The following is a 17,370-nucleotide window of genomic DNA, read 5'->3' as shown; positions in this document are numbered from 1 at the left end:
ATAAAATAATAAAATAAAAGAAATCTACTTTAAATATTATAGTATGATATTTGTGCTCTTTCATACAAATTTATTAGATCATTGCAAGATAAATAATATGTGAAAATGATGAATTTGGCGGATAAGAGAGACATTCAAAATGATCAGGTGTAGGATATAAAATGAATTGTTATAGGCCGGTACGTTGTTTTCTTTTACTAATTTTTAAAATGTTTATCTTAATAAATTACAATAAATCTTTGAAAGGAAACTATTTCACAATAGTTTTGTTTTTATTTTTCAATAGATATTTCATGAATTGAAGTTGATGGTAAAGTAACTAAACATTATTATTAAGCTTATTGAGTGATTTCTTTTTCATATACTATATATTGACCAAATTTTATATTGATAATTAGTTGCAATTTTTAGTTGCAAATACTAAAAAAATGTACTTATTTAGAGTAAGGTAGACAATTTATATTGTTATTACCTAATTCTTGGTTGGTTACAATAATTATGCGTAATAATTGAAGATGAAGTTGTTCTTCTCATTTACATTACACTACATGATAGAGACTGTTTCAAAAGGACTAAAATAAATGCATTTCATGTACTCACATTTTAAGTAGATAAAGCTTTTGAAAATTGCTCTTCAAATTAGATTTTATAATATTTTATTATTATTTTTTAAATTACTCTTTACATCAGATTCAATAATATTTTATTATATTTTGTTATATTTTTTAGAAAGTATCTAATTATTTGATTAAATTTTTATTTTGTTTGCAATTGCAATTAAAAATTTAAATAATCTTTTTTAAAGTATATTCTCATTCCTGACACATTAAATCCGTCATCACTTATGTCTCATTATCAATTCATTCTTATTTCCTATCTTAGATATTTTAATCACTCTGGTCAAATTAAAAGAGTAGGGTTAACAACTTTTATGTTGCTGTTGGCCATATAACTATTGTTATTCTCATGACAAATTTACATACTCAAACAATCTACTTTTGTTTAGTTTTTATTGCCTTGATGAATGAAGTAAGAGAGGTTGATTCTTTTTTTTCTCTTTGTATCTCTTATAAATTATAGTGTATTATATTTGATGAAAAAGCTTTGTGTACACTACAAAATTAGTCATGACTTAAACTAGACAATATGTTGCGAAATTTCTTAGATATATTGTTTACTTTCTCCCATTATTTTCTCACTATGATATTGTTTGAGCTTCATAACTTTATCTCACCAAGAATAAATTGCTGAAATCATGACTCCATTTTATTATTGTGACTAGTAATTTGTAATATGTAATTTAGTTATTCAATTATCTATTATTATAGAGCAGTAAATAAGGGAAATCTATTGAAAACATGTTTTTGAATCGAGAATATGTGCCACTGCTGGAATGGCACCATATATGAGAATCACTATATGATTTTGGTGGAATCAGTTGATCTTTTATCTTAATTTTCTTGAAAAGCACTTGGTTTCATTAAAATAATGTGTTATATTTGTTCAACAAATAATATAATTTGTAGATTGTCTAGTTAAACTATAAGTATTTCTATTTAGATAGCTTGGGCGAATCTGTTTGATAGATGAGATTGATGATTTGATATGTGAATAACTGAATATGGCTGCAGGCATTCTTTTACCAAGGTTTTTTGTATAGTATTTGTGATGATTTTTTTTTTCATATTTGATGCTCTTTTCTTCTAGCCTATCTTGCTCTATTGCAAGAGTTTTTCATTTGTTCTTACAATGAGATGCCAAATTGAACACATAATAAAGCAATGTAAAAAACCATTACAAGAAGCATGTTGAAGAATGAAAATATTACACTGGAAGAAATTATTTCTGTTGAAGATGAATAAAAAGAAAACAATTATGCTAGCAATATACATTTCTATGGCTTGCCTACTGTGTAATCTATAAAATTATCTTTATTATATAAAATAGTTAATTTTATCAAATAAGTTCAATTATTAACAATCTTGCGATTTTGCACGAGTCTGATTTCGTACAATTGTAAAAGTAAAAAAAAAAAAAATTAAAAAATCTACTTTCACTCCAAAGTTGATAGAAAATGTCACTGTAAAATTAAACTGACATTTGAAAAACAAAATTGACAGTTTAATATTTAACTTTTCAAAATAATAACAGATGTCTTCGATGAAGATTTTATATAAATACTTTCAGTAATTATATAGGGAATTAGATAAGAAATTTATATATCTCAATTTATTTTATTTATCTCAATTTGATGTTCTCTTATAAAAATCAAGTACAATTTTTGAATCATGTAGACTTACTTTTTAAGTAATTGATTTTTACTCATTGCCAACATTATGTGGCAGGCTCAAGATTCATCAACAAATATGAACTTAAAATTATCATTTCTAATGACAATTTAAATAATTCTACTAAAACAAATAACATAGTTTATCGAAGAGTATTTAAAAATGTCTAATTTCATCTTTGTAGTATCTAAGCTACGTTGTTTCTATATTAATATGTCATTCTTAACTTATTATTATTAAAATCTACTAATTCAATGTGAAAATATTTAACTTTAAATTATTTTTCAAATTTATTCTTAAAAAATTTTATCAATTAAATTAGCTTTTTAAAGATTATAAATTTATTATTTTTGTCTTTTTATTACTTCATTAACAGTTTCTCTCAATAATTAATGATATATAATAAAATAGATTATGTACACGACTGCTTTACACTACTTTACACTAGTTAATTATGAAATGAAATTACCTTAGTAGTGTTTGATCCAATAATATCAAAGAAAGTTAATGCAGATTTATTATTGGATCATAAACACTACACATGCATACCTCTCTCACATGCAATGCCTTGCGAACACTCTGGGAGTTGGCCCATTGGGTGGTAAGAAAATAATTCTACAAAAGAAAGCACAGAAAAATCAGATTCAAATCAAAATGGACTCAAAACGTGTGTGGAGTAATTTTTTTATATGGATTTAGCCTTGTTGGGTTGATGGATATCATGGACAATAAAAAAAATAAATGTGTGTAGTATATTGTTATTAAAATTTTAACTTTTTTTATATGAATTTTTTTTAAAATTGATATTAATGGAATCAGATAGTCCTATTTACTACAAATCGAAAAGTCTGGTTTTAATTTTTAAATTTTTCATTTTTGAAAACAAAAATTGGATCCGATTTTAATGTTAAAAAAAATTTAATTTTTAAAATCGCAAATCAGAGTTCAATTTGTTATTTTTTGTTAAAAAAGTTAAACAATGTAAAAAAACTCATGCCTTGGATTTTTTAAATCTACAACAGTGTAAATAACATCTCCTGTTTCATCTTTTTGTGATACACACACCTGGATCATAAAAAAACTTTCAAGTGTACTGGTGTAATAATTTTTAACCGTTTATCTTAATTATAAAAAATATATATAATATATATAACTAAGATCAATGGTTAAAAATTATTAAAATACCAATATACTTAAAAACTTTTCAAAAAAATAAGCTATATACATGATTGACAAAAGTACTTGGCAGATCACTGTTGGCACAGTTAGATATGAACTAAGAGGACCCTCCAACTTCTGAGTCAAAAGTCTCCCCTGTGTCCCTTCATCATCCATAAGAAAATCAACTTTGCAATCTTCACCCAAAATGTACGATGGATTAATCCCCGAAAGGCACTGAACATAAAAAAAAAAAAAATGTTTACCAAAACATTCTAATGAGTTTAACAATAATCGTGTTGTATTCCTTTGTTTTAACTTTTAAATTAATTTTTAGTTTTCATTGGAAAATCAATGTATTTTGACATAGAAAGTAAAAACGACAATTATTTTAAAACAAAAAAGGGAAAAAGTGAATAAAATAATAAAAAGTTTGGATAATTATTAATACTTGCCTCTTGATAGTATTGCATGTCTCTTAAACACAATTCATTTTTGGCATCTATATCAATATACTCCCCTTTACAATTTCTCTGCAAAGACTGTCCATAGATTACAGAAAATTAGAGATCATTGGAGTTTCCTTGGAACATTTTTGTTAAATGGACATTACAAAAATAAATATATGAACATTGAATACTTAATAATTAAACTATATTACCAAATAGAGTTCATCGGAAATAAGTGCCATTCCATGAGTATATTGCATCTTATCATTTGACTCTTTTCCAGTGGTAATCGGGTTTCCTAATAGATAACCCTGTGAAAAATTAAGCCAATTAATTAGTCTTCATTGTTTATATAAGATTGTGTTCATTTGTTGAGACATGGACACTAATTGTTAGATATAGCGGTATACGTTCAGCGTTTGTTTGGTAAGACAAGGATTTAGATAACTATGGTAGTACACAGATACACTCAAAATACATGTATTTAGTATTTCTCGACTAAATCACCAAAAGTAACCATAAAAGATTGATTCGTTGACAAAAGTAACCATATAAGATCAAAACTCCTCAAATACCTATAATTGATATGCTCTGTTTGTCAAATGTGACCAAATATTAATAAAATGTTGTTAAATTATACAATGTATTCACATCCATTGCAACTTGGTAAAAGAATGCCTTAGGTGGATTAAAATTTTTTTTTGTTAAAATTGCATTTATTTAATTGCATTTATTTAGTTTATTAAAAAAATGTTAATCTTTCAAGCATTGAAATTAAAAGAATAGAAAGTGGTGTTACCCTCCCTTTTGAGGGCGACATCAATCATCCCCTAACAAAGCAGTTTTTCATCTTCTTCTTCTCTAGCGTACTCCAATTATACTCTGATTCCATTCCTGTGACGACATTGAAGCAGTTTTTCATCTTCTTCTCTAGCATACTCCCATTATACTCTGATTCCATTCCTGTGACGACATTGGAGAAGGAGGTTGCTGCTTCTCCAACGGACCGTGTTTAGAGGCATACTCTGTCACACTTAAAGGCTCTATGAGGTAATACTTTTATGAACTAAGTCCTTCAATGATTGTAACCTCTAAGTTATAAGAGTTGTGTGCAAGGAGCACTACCCCCAAGACTTTGCAGCAGCCATGACAACAATCAGAAAACTAAACCCACATGCTTGGGAGTATCTAAGCCGCATTCTACCAAAATAATGGTCAAGATCCCACTTTAGTGAATGGCCAAAGGTGGATAATATCACCAACAACAACAGTGAAGTTTTTAACTCTAAGTGTAAGAAGTTTAGGGGAAAGCCAATCATTACCCTCTTGGAAGAGATAAGGTGTTATGTTATGAGAATTTTGGCTAGAAATAAGAAGGAGTTGAGGGGATACAATGGACGGCTTTGTCCAGTACAACAGAGTAGATTGGAGAAAAATAAGAAACAGAGTAGTAGTTGGAGGCCATTCTGGACAGGGATGATGTTGGAAATATCTTTTAGGTTCAATGCTTACCAATCACTTGTACATGACCATTACAAACAAAAAAAGTGTAAACTGTAGAAACAATCCTAAAGACACGGACACAAGCTATACTCTCATAGCTTTGATTTCACCTTCAATCTTCTTCTCAACCTTCGTGGCCGTGCTAACATTTCTCTTCCTGTGGTCTGTTGGAGCAATTGACACATCTTGATTAGCAACATCACATTCATGCTCATTGAGTCTTCTAATCAAACACCATGCCAAACTTTACTATCCACATCAATTTCATCAACCCAAACAAAATAATGGCAATCTCGACTCTACAGAAGCCAAAAAATCAAAACATCAGAGATGTAGAGAAACCCTATACTTGTCTAATTATCATAAATAATGTCCCATACCTTCGAAAAGGAGCAACGAATGAACCATCTTCTAGGATTAGTAACCGTCAAAGATTCCAACAAGACAACATACTCACCACAGTGATATCTTCCATCCATAATTTTCTTCTTCTTCATCTTCGAATGTGAAGCTCCTGAAAATATGCTTCCTTCGCTTGTAGTTACCTCTCTCCTTGACATTGCTCAAATTCTATGAGCATAAATTAATTCAGGAATTAAGGTTCTTCGCTTGTAGTTACCTTGGATGCCTGTGCTCGGGTTACCCTGCGAAAATTGGGTTTCAACTGAGAAGAATGAAGAATTAGGGTTTAAATTGACCCTAAATGGTACTGAGTACACGTATGCCTATCAACGCATGTAAGCGTCAACGTAAACAGTCCACGTATGCCACTCTGTTAAGGGTACATCAGACTTGGCTACTTTTGACAAACGGAGCAAATCAATTGTGGGTATTTGAGGAGTTTTGATCTTCCATGGTTACTTTTGACAGCGAATCAATCTTTCATAGTTATTTTTTGTGGTTTAGTCGTATTCCTCCTTAAAGTTGAGACAGGAGACACAATGCATATGACACAATTTGACTTTTTCATCCTTAATTATTTTTGAAATTACCAATGCATAAGATGCAAAGGCTAAAATTGACATTTGATTTATACATGCGTGTCTTGTACATTATTATCAAACACGTTACAAAATTTGTATGTCTTTATGTCTATGTATCTTTGTGTATTTATGTATGTGTCTATGTGTTTCAAGAACACTAACCAAACCCAATAAAACTATTGTCAAACACACCGCATTCAAAATGAATTTTTTTTTTTCTTTTTTGGACTCAATTGAACCACTTGCATCAGGATTATCATTAAGAACTCACTTAACCGCACGCAAAGAATTGGTCTAGTGGTCATCATATATGCCTTGCAACAAGTATACCAGGCTCGATACTTGGCTAGCCAAGTAATGGATGAAATCCTTAGGTATTATGTGTGTGAATATAGGGCGAGGGAGTTTGTAATGCCTAGAATTGGAAGATGTCCAATCCATGTTAAAAGACTAAGGTAAAAAGGTGAAAGATTTTGATTATATGTTAAGCAATCTTTAATGGTGAAAACACACTTTTTATATTAATTTATCAATAACAAAAAACATTAATAAAAAAATGGTCAAACAAACTGATGACAAACCTGGAGATTTATCCATGGTTGAAGACCTTGATCATTTCCTGTTAATCAAGGAAATTGAATAACAGTTCTTTAATCAAAATCATGTGAGTTAATAAAGCTTTTTATGTGTATGAATGGTAAAAAAAATTAAGCTTATCTAAAAGATATTTCATAAAACCTTCTAAGAGAAGATTATTATGAATTATTATATTATTTTGGTATTAATTATATAGAACCAATGAAGCTATATCCTATATGAAAGATAAGGTAAAAGGACTCATGTTTTGCAAAACTTGAGGCGTGTGAAGTGTGAACCAGTTTATAATGTCCAAAAGAAAAACACACCAATCATGACTTGGAAAAGAAAAACAACAGTTAATTAGTAATATTAGTGATAATTAAAATGATTAAGAAACATTTTCAGCATGATGATTATAATAAATTATTAAGATATTAGCCATTTCTTATAGTAATTACTTGAGCCAATAAAAAATTTATACCATTTAAAATTTCTTGAACAACACCCGGGGCAGGAATTCCAGAGTATGAATCAGCTCCCATGTAAAATTTATTTGAAAGAAATTCCGGGTGTTCCAGAAGCCACTACAACCATTAAGAAGGGCAGCATCATAGGTAATGACAACTTAATAATAAAGAATCTCCCAAATAAAGCTCAAAGTACACTACATTATGAACAATCAAAAAAGAAAGAGTAAAGTATCGTTTTTATCCCTAACGTTTAGGATAAGTCATATTTGTGTCCCTAATGTTTAAATCGTTCTATTTGTATCCCTAACGTTTGTAAAAGTGATTCAATATTATCTTGCCGTCAATTACACATTATGAACTTTAGTTGGAGCTTTAAAAATCTCTTCTTGAAGATAGAATACAAATGTTTAGATCAAAACTGATTATCCACTCCGGATAATAACTCATTAAAAATTGAAACTAATCTTTGCAACATTTATATAATTCACTGTTTTAGGGATATAATTGAACATGAACACAAATTTTGGGTACAATATTAAAATTGAACACATCCAAGTGAGACTTAATTGAGAATGAATACATTCAAGTGAGAATAATTGAAAATACAATATGATCTATTAGTATAATTGACGACAGGATAACATTGAATTACTTATACAAATAGGACAATTTAAACATTAGAGACACAAATAAAACTTATTCCATAAAAATGATACTTTACTCAAAAAGAAAAGAAAAAGCATTAAGCTGTTAATTAGCAAGAAATATGGTGGCAGAGACATGAACACAAGCATAGAGACTTTACCTTCCTAATAAATAGATGGGTATGGTTAATTAATTTCGAATGACTGCGATGTGCGGTGACATTCTTGGCATAAGAGAAGCCTGTTCCAATTGGCAAATCAGCAAAAATAATGCTAGAGACCTAAAATAAAAACATTGAAATGATTAGCAAAATAACACTTTCCAACAACATTTTCTTTTGTAAAAGAAAAAATCACATAAAAAGGATGTGAACAACAATTTGGGGTTGTACTATTTGTTGGACAACTTTGTTTGTGAGCAACTGGGGTGTGAAGTCTATAGACGAATTCTCTCGAAAATGTTATAAATCTTCTTTGGTTGGTTAAACCTTTCAAACTAAAGTTATAAACTATTTGAATTAGTTACCAAATAAAAGAGACAACTTTTAGGAGTTGGCTAAATATTATATCCACTACCAACATTAATTAATACATAGATTTTACAACAACATGCTTAAATAATGAACAGAAATTACCATTGCAAAATTTGGATATAGTTCAAGAAACAAATTGCATTACCTTTGTCCATGACTGTGGCCTCAAGACCAAATTAGGTAAGCTCCCATTGTATTCCTCAATTTTAAATTTTATCGGACCTGTAGCAAACAGGGTAAAACAATGAAATCACAAAACTATTTTTCCATTCACGAGACCTAAAACCCAAAACTTTGTTTATGAGAAATTAGTACCTAAAATTATTATATATTTATATGATTGAATTTGATCAAGTGACACATATTTCAAATTCAGCATCATCCACACTAGATTTTTGCTTAGCTTAAGTATAAGGACAGTGAATATCTTGTTTGGATTAGCACATTTTGTGTTGAGTATAAAACCGTTACAGATAAATTTCGGCTAAATAGAGATTAAAGAAGACATGCATAAATGTGTAAAGTTTAAGAAAAGGTATAAGAATGAAGAGTGGTATTACCAATTTGGTAGACAAGGCCAGAAAATGAAGAACAACCAGGACCACCAGTTAGCCATAGCATAAGAGGGTCATTTTTAGGATCATTTTCTGACTTAATAAAATAGTAAAATACTTGCAAGTCATCATCTGTGTCCCCCAATCCCACGTACCTGTAAAAAACATAAACCTCGTATTGAAAGTTGAATATGTATTAAAATAGTGTTAATGATCAAATTAGTCCTTGAAAAATGGAATTTTTTTAAAATTCATTTATGAAAAATTTTATCAATCAAATTATTCATCCAGAGATTATAAATTCACTATATTTTGTTTTTCTGTTACTTTATTAACAATTTTTGCTAATTATTGATGATGTGAAACAACATATTTGACATCTCTAATTGGACACTAACAAAATATGTTTATAAAAATTTATAGATTTAGTCTATTTTTTCAATTACATAAATTCTAATCCTAATATAACATAGAAATTATAGATAAATTTTTATAAACATATTTTGTCAGCGTCTGTTGGACATGCTAGGTATTATTTATGCTGTCAGTTAACATTTTACATCACCAATCGTTGATAGAAATTATTAATAGAGTGATGGAATGACAGATGTGATTATTTTATAATATTTAAAGAACCAATTTGATTGATAAAATAATTCAAAGACAAATTAAAAAAAACTTATTTTTTAAGAATTAATTTGATCATTAATCTTTTTATTTATATCTTGATGTTCTTTTTTCTCTATCATATTGTCTTGAGTTCTTTGATTAAAAAAAAATCCTATCAATATTTAAATGAGTAAAAATTTCAAAATATATATTTTTAACACATAAAAATAAAGAATTTCAATTAAAAAAAATTAATTTTAATACATTAATAATGTCAAATTATATACATAATTATCCAATCACATTTTTTTTAAATGATCCTTCACATAATCAATATAAAAAGTGATTATTTTTACATAAATAACGATATAAAACAATTTTACACATCAAAATTAAATTTTTTAAAGAATGAATTAGAATTTCTAGTTATTTTTCATAAAAAATAATAAACAAAAGAATAAGAGTCAATGGTGGATATCAAAATTACACAAAAGTGGTGATCGTACCCAGTTTCAAGGTGAAAGGGGAGTGGGCCATCAAAACCAGGAAGGTGTTCAACTTTTGCAGCAACATCTTCAATCTGATGAGATTCTATCTGCAGCAAAATCGTGAGAACAAGAAACAGTACTTGAAAAGAGAGGGGAGAAGAATGAACCACCATGGTTCGTCCCTGGAGAAGCTGCAAAAATGTATATATTGAAAAAGAAAAAAAGAAAACTACTACTATGACTATAACAAGTGTGATTCTGATTCATGTTTGAGAAAAATATTATGATTAATAGATAATTATGGTGAGTGTGTTGAAGTGACGGATGATATCACATTTGTCACTGTCAAACAGCAATAAACGAAGAAACGTATGGTGACACGCTTACACCTGGGACCTGTGCTGTTATAAAAGAGTTTATAAAAAATAATTTTTTTAAAAATATAGTATTTATATTTAAAAATTAAATTAAAAATAATTTTTAATAAACACAAATAATAATAATTATGTTTGATAAAATAATTTTTAAAATTTAAAAACACTATAAAAGACATAAATTTAAGTGTTAAATTTGAAAATTGGAAAAGTCTAAGAGCCAGCAGTTTTATTAAATTCTGAACAGCATGTAACCAGTAAAAGAAAAATGAGTAATTCTACACTATTGGATGAAATCTCACATCATTAAAAATATTATTGATAGCTACTTGATGGCTACGAATTACAAAAGTTGCTGACCCTACCACTTCTCTTAAAAATTTAAGACAACTTTAAAAAACTCTACTTTATCTGCTTTCAAAAATATTTTAATCTTTTAAAAATTACAACCATAAGTACATAATTTTTTTTATTTACCAAATAAACATAAAATGAGGAGCTTATGCTTTTAAAAAACACATGTATCTCTTTGAAAAACTATCAAACCAAGCATTAGTTTTTGGCAATACAACTCTTGCGAATTAAGCTAGCTTTTTGAGAAGGTGGTGGTATTTTTAAAATGGTACAAACTTTTTAATTGTGTTTAATAAATAAAAAAATTATTTGTACGTGATTGTATCTTTTAAAAAATAAAATTAATTTTAAAATTATTTAAAGCGAAATTTTTTAAAGATAATTTATGTTATTAAAATTAAAATATCTAATATAACTTTATGTATTAATTAACATCTAAATCTAATTTTTAATTTATATCAATGTATTATTTGTATTTCAATATGTATTTTGTACTGATGGCTGACTTTGGTAGTTGATTTTAATGTACATATAATATAACTCATTTCTGTATTTGCAATAAATTTAGGTGTAAAACGAAGATATTTTAGTATAATACGAAGATATTTGGGTATAAAACGAAGATATTTGGGTATATTTTTATTCTGATTTGCATAATTTAGAACCCTTCATCTTCCTCCTCGTCATCTTCTGTTGTTCTTCTTTATCGTCTTATTTCATATTCTCATAATTTTTTTTGAGAGAAAAAAATCAAAGAAAAAAAATACATAATGTTACAAAATCAAAAGAAAAAGAAGGAGAAACACGATGATGAAGATGAAACACGCGAAAAGAAGTATAAAAAACACAAAGAAAAAAGAGAAGAAGAAAGATGAAAAGGAGAGAAAAGAAACGCGAAGAAAAAATGACAGTTATAATTTTCATCGAGAAAGAAGAAAAAAAGTCGTTCTTTGAAAACGCATGTTAACACGCTTTTGTACGTGAGTATAGCTGCTTCTGTTGGGTTTAGCCCAACTTATAAGACTTAAACCAAAAAGACTTATATATATAACATGACTGTAAAAACAAAAATAAAATAATAAATTAAACTATTAAAATAATATCTAAAAATTTACGTTATTAACAAAAATAACTCCAAAAAATTTAAACAAATAAACCCTCAAAATATTTACTGCCAATGCTAAGTACGTAAAGAAGAAACTTTTTGTATACTATCCAGGTAAGTTCATATATTGAAATATTTCTAAATCAATATCTGAAAAAGAAAATATGGGTCCAATATGTAATACTTTGGATTTACAGAATATGTAAAAATATTTGTATATAACATAAAGTTTAGTTTTCATTTCATTGGTTCTTGTATTTTTCCTCGGATCAGGTGAAACCCTGACAAGAGAAAGATGAGTAAAATTTCGGAATGTGTCAATACTCATACAGCAAGATGGCGCAACAACTCACAAATCAAATTGAGGGAGAATAATAACTTATCAACTTAGAACACCCCATGAAAGGAGAATCTGGGTGAGAAAAGGGAAGTCACTACTTAATCTAAAGCCTATGAATGTGTAGAAGACAATGAAAAATGAGTGGACAAAAGCTTCATTTACAAGTATCCCTCTGAAAAACTTGCATTACTCTGACTACCTTGATTGTCGCTGTTCCGAGGAGGCGGCCCTGGCCCTATAAGCAAAGGAGCCTCCTTCTTTTCATTTTTGGATTCTCTCTTGGAATTGGGGTTTGCGGCTGAAGATCGAAGTAGTGGCTCGAAAAATTTGCTGGCAACATCAGGAGGGGCAGCTGCATTATCTTCTCCAGGCAAAACAAGAAGACCTTTTTCTCGAAGAGATGACGGCTCATTGAAGCATGTGCTCCAGAGGGAGTCCACAAGCTGCCTCTCCTCCCTGGCCGCCCCAAGGTCTTCAGCTGACATCAAACTGATTCCATTTATTCGTTCTTGAAGAAGTTGCTTCATTTTCTCATCATCTTCTGCGGAAGCTTCATTTTTAACTTCTTTTTTGTCACGAGTAAGCTCAAGAAGTCCTCGGAGGGCCGCTTCTCGGACATCTGAATCTTCACTAGAGGCAAGGTGCATCAGTATCCGTGGAAATCCTAGCTCATTTACAATGCTGCAATCTGAAGTATTCTCATTCAAAAGGTAATGGATCAAGTTGAGAGCCTTCCTATAAAATTGAAAATTGACCAAGATTAGGTATTAGATTCCATCACAAGTAATGAGCATCAAAAAAGCATAGTCAATAAGTAAAAGAAGAGCACATCAACACTGTAGTTCAAGAGTTTTTGTTTTGACACTTGGGTCTTTGAAAAGCCCCTGTAACATTTTTCTTTAACATTTTAGTCCTTTAAAGATTAAATACATACACCTTAACCCCTAAAACTATTTTAACTAACGCTAACATTAAATTACATACACTTCAGTCCTCATACAAAAATCCTCTTTTCAGGACAAATTGCATGCATTTGATCTTTCAAGGACTAAAATGTATGCATTAAATCTTTTTACTCAAGTCTCAAGATGAAAATCTCCCAAAAGTTGAAGTGTATGAATTTAAAGTACTAAAGTGTTGAAACAAAAATCTTTCAGACACTTCAGTATAGATTTATTCCATTTTGTAATTACAGACCAATAATATGGATATCATATGGAAAATTACAAATTTATATACAAACAAACAAATCAGGAAAAACCTTAATTACCTTTGAAACCTCACATTTTCAGAAGTTAGAGCATCTTTTAAGGCTGCATAACCATTTGCAAGACGAAAGGCAGCTATGCCAGATTTGTTGTGCCGAATCAGTGCTGTCAAGTAATCCACAAAAAACACGTAATGAAGATTACAAGGAATATGCTAAAACTGGGAAAAGAAAATTAAAAAGAAAAAATACTACATACAAGAGATTGCTCCAAGTGCCTGAGTCCTAACATTCACATCAGGATCTGAAGTGAAATTGGAAATAAGAGGTTCAAAGCCATTTGCTTCCATAACAAGTTGCTGACTACGAGGATTATTCTGGACTATCGTGGTTACAACATCAGCAGCCTTTGCACGAATATTGGGATGGGAGTTCTTGAGGTAACCAAGAAGCGGAACCAACCCACCAATTGAATGGAGATCTGGGAAATATGTCCAAACCAGGAAAATAAGTGAGACATACATTTCTTTCAATCAGAAACATAGAGCCATATTATTCAGCCGTAGATAAGACAGGCACCAAAAATCATAGAAAAGGAATGATGTTAAGGTTAACAACAGAAGAATGGTACTTCAGCAGTGCCTTCACATAGAAAAATACGAGGACAAACAATATTTTTCTGCAGAAGCATAGCAAAAACCACATCAACTGAAAACAACATGAGTCATGACACCGTGAATATAAACTCAATACATTTATTTTTGCAAAGCCAGTACAACTCAAATAACGGATTACCAATTACCATTGACCCTTCATTGCCCAAATTTTAAGAGAGACACTGCATCATACAGTGAATAATGCATAGAAGATGATATATGAACATCAAGCATAAGCTGACACATGTCAAGTACTTCACACATTAATAATCACTTAAGCAGTGTCATTATACTCTTCCAACACAACAGACCAAGTTTATAAGCATCCTAAAGACTCACCATTGGCCATATCAATCGACTCAACATGCTCTTGCAACTCATCTAACAAATCTGTCAAAAAAAAAAGTTAGATAGAGATAAACCCCAAGTCAGTACAAGATTTAAAAAGAAAGAAAATGACTCACTAAAATGTTAAATGTAAATTTTATTTTATTTTTTATGTAGCTTTCACATGTTAGATACCTTCAATGTCTGCAGGGGTAACACCCTGAGATTCCAAGACTTGCTCTGGAGTCTGCATTACAAGGGTAATCTCTTTCATACGTTTTACAACATCAATGGTCTGTGCTTGCATCGCTTCCATAAACCATCTCCGATCCTCTTCACTACACAGTACAGAAATTAATAAAATCAGACCCTGGTAATACTAGCCAATCCCAGATCTCGTCACACCCCAGACATCACCTAAACTGGGATGTTGGGATCCCAGGACATGGGATGGCTGGCATTTGAACAACGGTAAAGGGAAATCCTATGATATATATAGCATGCCTATTGTATATAATTTTATTTTTTATTTTGAAAAAGGGGAAAAAATAAACCATGTATGAAAAATCATAGTAATAAACTCACCAAGTCATAATTCCTAATTTAAGATGTCAACGATCAATCATCATCTCGAGTGAAACTACCATATAACCCTTTTAAACCATCGCAGAAGTTGCGTTTTTTTTTTTTTTTTTGGGGGGGGGGGGGGGGGTAAATTTTCACAAAGGAGTATACAACTTTGTCTACAACCGTATGCTAATATTCCTCTAATTTCAAAATTACAAAACCAACATAGCAAACCATAATATTTGGGTCCATCCCCATCCATATTCAACTTCCAAAAGATAAATGTATCCCTTTCATTTATACTAGAATTTTCAATACAACAATGCATGTCATAAACCATAGCTACAAAACATGAAACCTTGATACCTCTCAACAACAGAAACATATTCATAACATCAAGAAACTCACACCCTAATCCGCTGAATATCAATATCAATCTCTTCATTGATAAAAGTACGTGACTTTGCAGAAAAAAGAAAGCCACGGAAAAGATAAAGGTGTGATGCATTTTTATTTTCTATTTTTATTTTCAGCATTTTCTGTTTCTGTTTTCATCTCCTGTTTACTCTTTTGTCTTGGCAAAATTCTAACAGAAAATAAAAAACCCTAAAGAAAGGCACCCTAAGCTTCTAAATTATTCCATGAAAGAATCAGAATAGATTGATTGATTCTTAACTTCAGTCTTCAGGCTCTCCATTCATAACTTCATATTGATTAAAAGCATAAAACCCTACTTTACTCCATTAAGCAAAAATTAACAATACTATTAAAACATGCAAAAATAAATTAATAATATTGAAACGTGGACTTCCCTTTTTGCATCAAAGGGGGAAAAACTTACCATAACGAGCCAACTCAACTAGAAGAACATATTTAGAGAGAAAAGAAGAGATTGAAAGTACCTTAAATTGCGAGTGGGGCGACTTCCATCGGAGTTAGCAATGCTCCATTTGAGTAATCCATCCCAGTTAGGTCCTTCTTTTGCCATTGTTGCTCGATTGAAGAAAGGGTAGAAGACAAGAAAAGAGGGAAAACTTCGAATAGGGTTCTAAAATTCACGAACAGAATGAAGAAGAGGGTTTTTGGGAACACGAAGGGGTTGGGGGTACTTATTCGTGTGGCAAGCGCGTGAAGGATTCGGGAAGCGTCTCAAGGATTCGGGAGAGTGGTGGAAAGTGGAAAGAGGAACAAGTGAACAACGAAGTACTGAATAGATGTGATTTTCTTTTTCGGTATTCGAATCGTTTTTGGCATTAGACTGTTGGCCCATGGGCCTTTCTTATACGGCTCAGACTCGGGCTTCCGCCTACAAATCTTTTCGATTTTTCTACTATTAAAATAATGTTTTGGTCAAACTCTTAAATAGAGCTCAAATCCGCGACCTGTCGAATCGGGGGATACCAAAAAAAAATTAATGTTTTGGTCAAGACAGTTTCTTTCATAGCATCTTCAAAAATATCTAGACATCAAAAAAAGAATTTCAAAAAGGAAAAGTATAGGGTACCAATATATTATCCGCCAACTTCTGCCAACTCTTTTTTATATTTGTGTTTTATGGAAGTGTGTTCGTAGATGTGTCTAGTAATTAATATATTTTAAATACATATATAAAGAGACACATCCAGAAAATATATCTATAAAGACACTTCTATTAAACACAGTTATAAAAAAGACATTTTTATTAGACACATCCACGAACACACTTTCATGAAACACAATTATAAATAAGAGTTGGCAGAAGTTGGCAGATATGTTGTTGGTAACGTAGCAGAACCGTTTCAAAAATATCTAATTTCATCTATCAGTTTTAGGATTTTTTTAAATAAATATTTTAATTACGAATATACGTTACTTTGAGAGTATTTACTAATTTTCATTAAGTGATTTATCTCGTTTATAGTATAAATGAGATACGTGGTAATATAAAACGTTTACGCAATAAACAAGATACAATATAACAAAAATCATAAAAGGATCAAGAAACCGATGGTATTCCTCACAAATCTCTCAATTTTTTTCTCTTCCGTTTTTCTTTGAAAAACTTAGAAAAAATGTCTAGTGGCAGTGGTTTCTTTGTCATGATGGTATATCCAAACTGTTAGATGAGAAACAGTCACAGTGGGTTATATTTTAGTGTGAGAGTCTTGCGCTATTCCGAACTCGAAGAGCAAATTCATTGTCC

The 17,370-nt window shown here is 30.2% G+C and overlaps 2 protein-coding genes across 3 annotated transcripts in view; both read right to left on the bottom strand.

Moving 5' to 3' along the window:
• The window catches only part of LOC112748210 (serine carboxypeptidase-like 19), a 36,530-nt gene extending 25,891 nt beyond the window's left edge, over positions 1-10,639 (bottom strand). The window contains exons 1-10 of one of the 2 annotated variants that reach the window (XM_025796423.3): positions 10,277-10,639; positions 9,168-9,316; positions 8,753-8,829; positions 8,236-8,355; positions 7,442-7,544; positions 6,963-7,000; positions 4,108-4,206; positions 3,902-3,988; positions 3,531-3,683; positions 2,838-2,903 (exon numbers count right to left, since the gene is read on the bottom strand). In XM_025796423.3, coding sequence (XP_025652208.1) covers positions 2,838-2,903; positions 3,531-3,683; positions 3,902-3,988; positions 4,108-4,206; positions 6,963-7,000; positions 7,442-7,544; positions 8,236-8,355; positions 8,753-8,829; positions 9,168-9,316; positions 10,277-10,431 — 1,047 coding nt within the window. In that variant the 5' untranslated portion in view covers positions 10,432-10,639. The remainder of the gene's footprint in view (positions 1-2,837; positions 2,904-3,530; positions 3,684-3,901; positions 3,989-4,107; positions 4,207-6,962; positions 7,001-7,441; positions 7,545-8,235; positions 8,356-8,752; positions 8,830-9,167; positions 9,317-10,276) is intronic. The other variant, XM_025796431.3, reaches the window with a different exon arrangement.
• A 1,671-nt stretch (positions 10,640-12,310) lies between these two features.
• On the bottom strand, positions 12,311-16,440 carry LOC112748190 (hsp70 nucleotide exchange factor FES1). The gene is made up of 6 exons (XM_025796401.3): positions 16,091-16,440; positions 14,817-14,959; positions 14,634-14,684; positions 13,898-14,119; positions 13,702-13,804; positions 12,311-13,166 (listed from the first exon to the last, which is right to left on the bottom strand). Exons 1-6 carry the CDS (start codon positions 16,174-16,176, stop codon positions 12,590-12,592), a joined length of 1,182 nt encoding a protein of 393 aa, XP_025652186.1. The 5' UTR covers positions 16,177-16,440; the 3' UTR covers positions 12,311-12,589.
• Between the last annotated feature and the right edge of the window lie 930 nt (positions 16,441-17,370).

Source organism: Arachis hypogaea, chromosome 2 (genome assembly GCF_003086295.3).
Source record: "Arachis hypogaea cultivar Tifrunner chromosome 2, arahy.Tifrunner.gnm2.J5K5, whole genome shotgun sequence".
Classification (NCBI taxonomy): Eukaryota; Viridiplantae; Streptophyta; class Magnoliopsida; order Fabales; family Fabaceae; genus Arachis; species Arachis hypogaea.
This window is presented reverse-complemented; position numbering and strand designations above follow the sequence as displayed.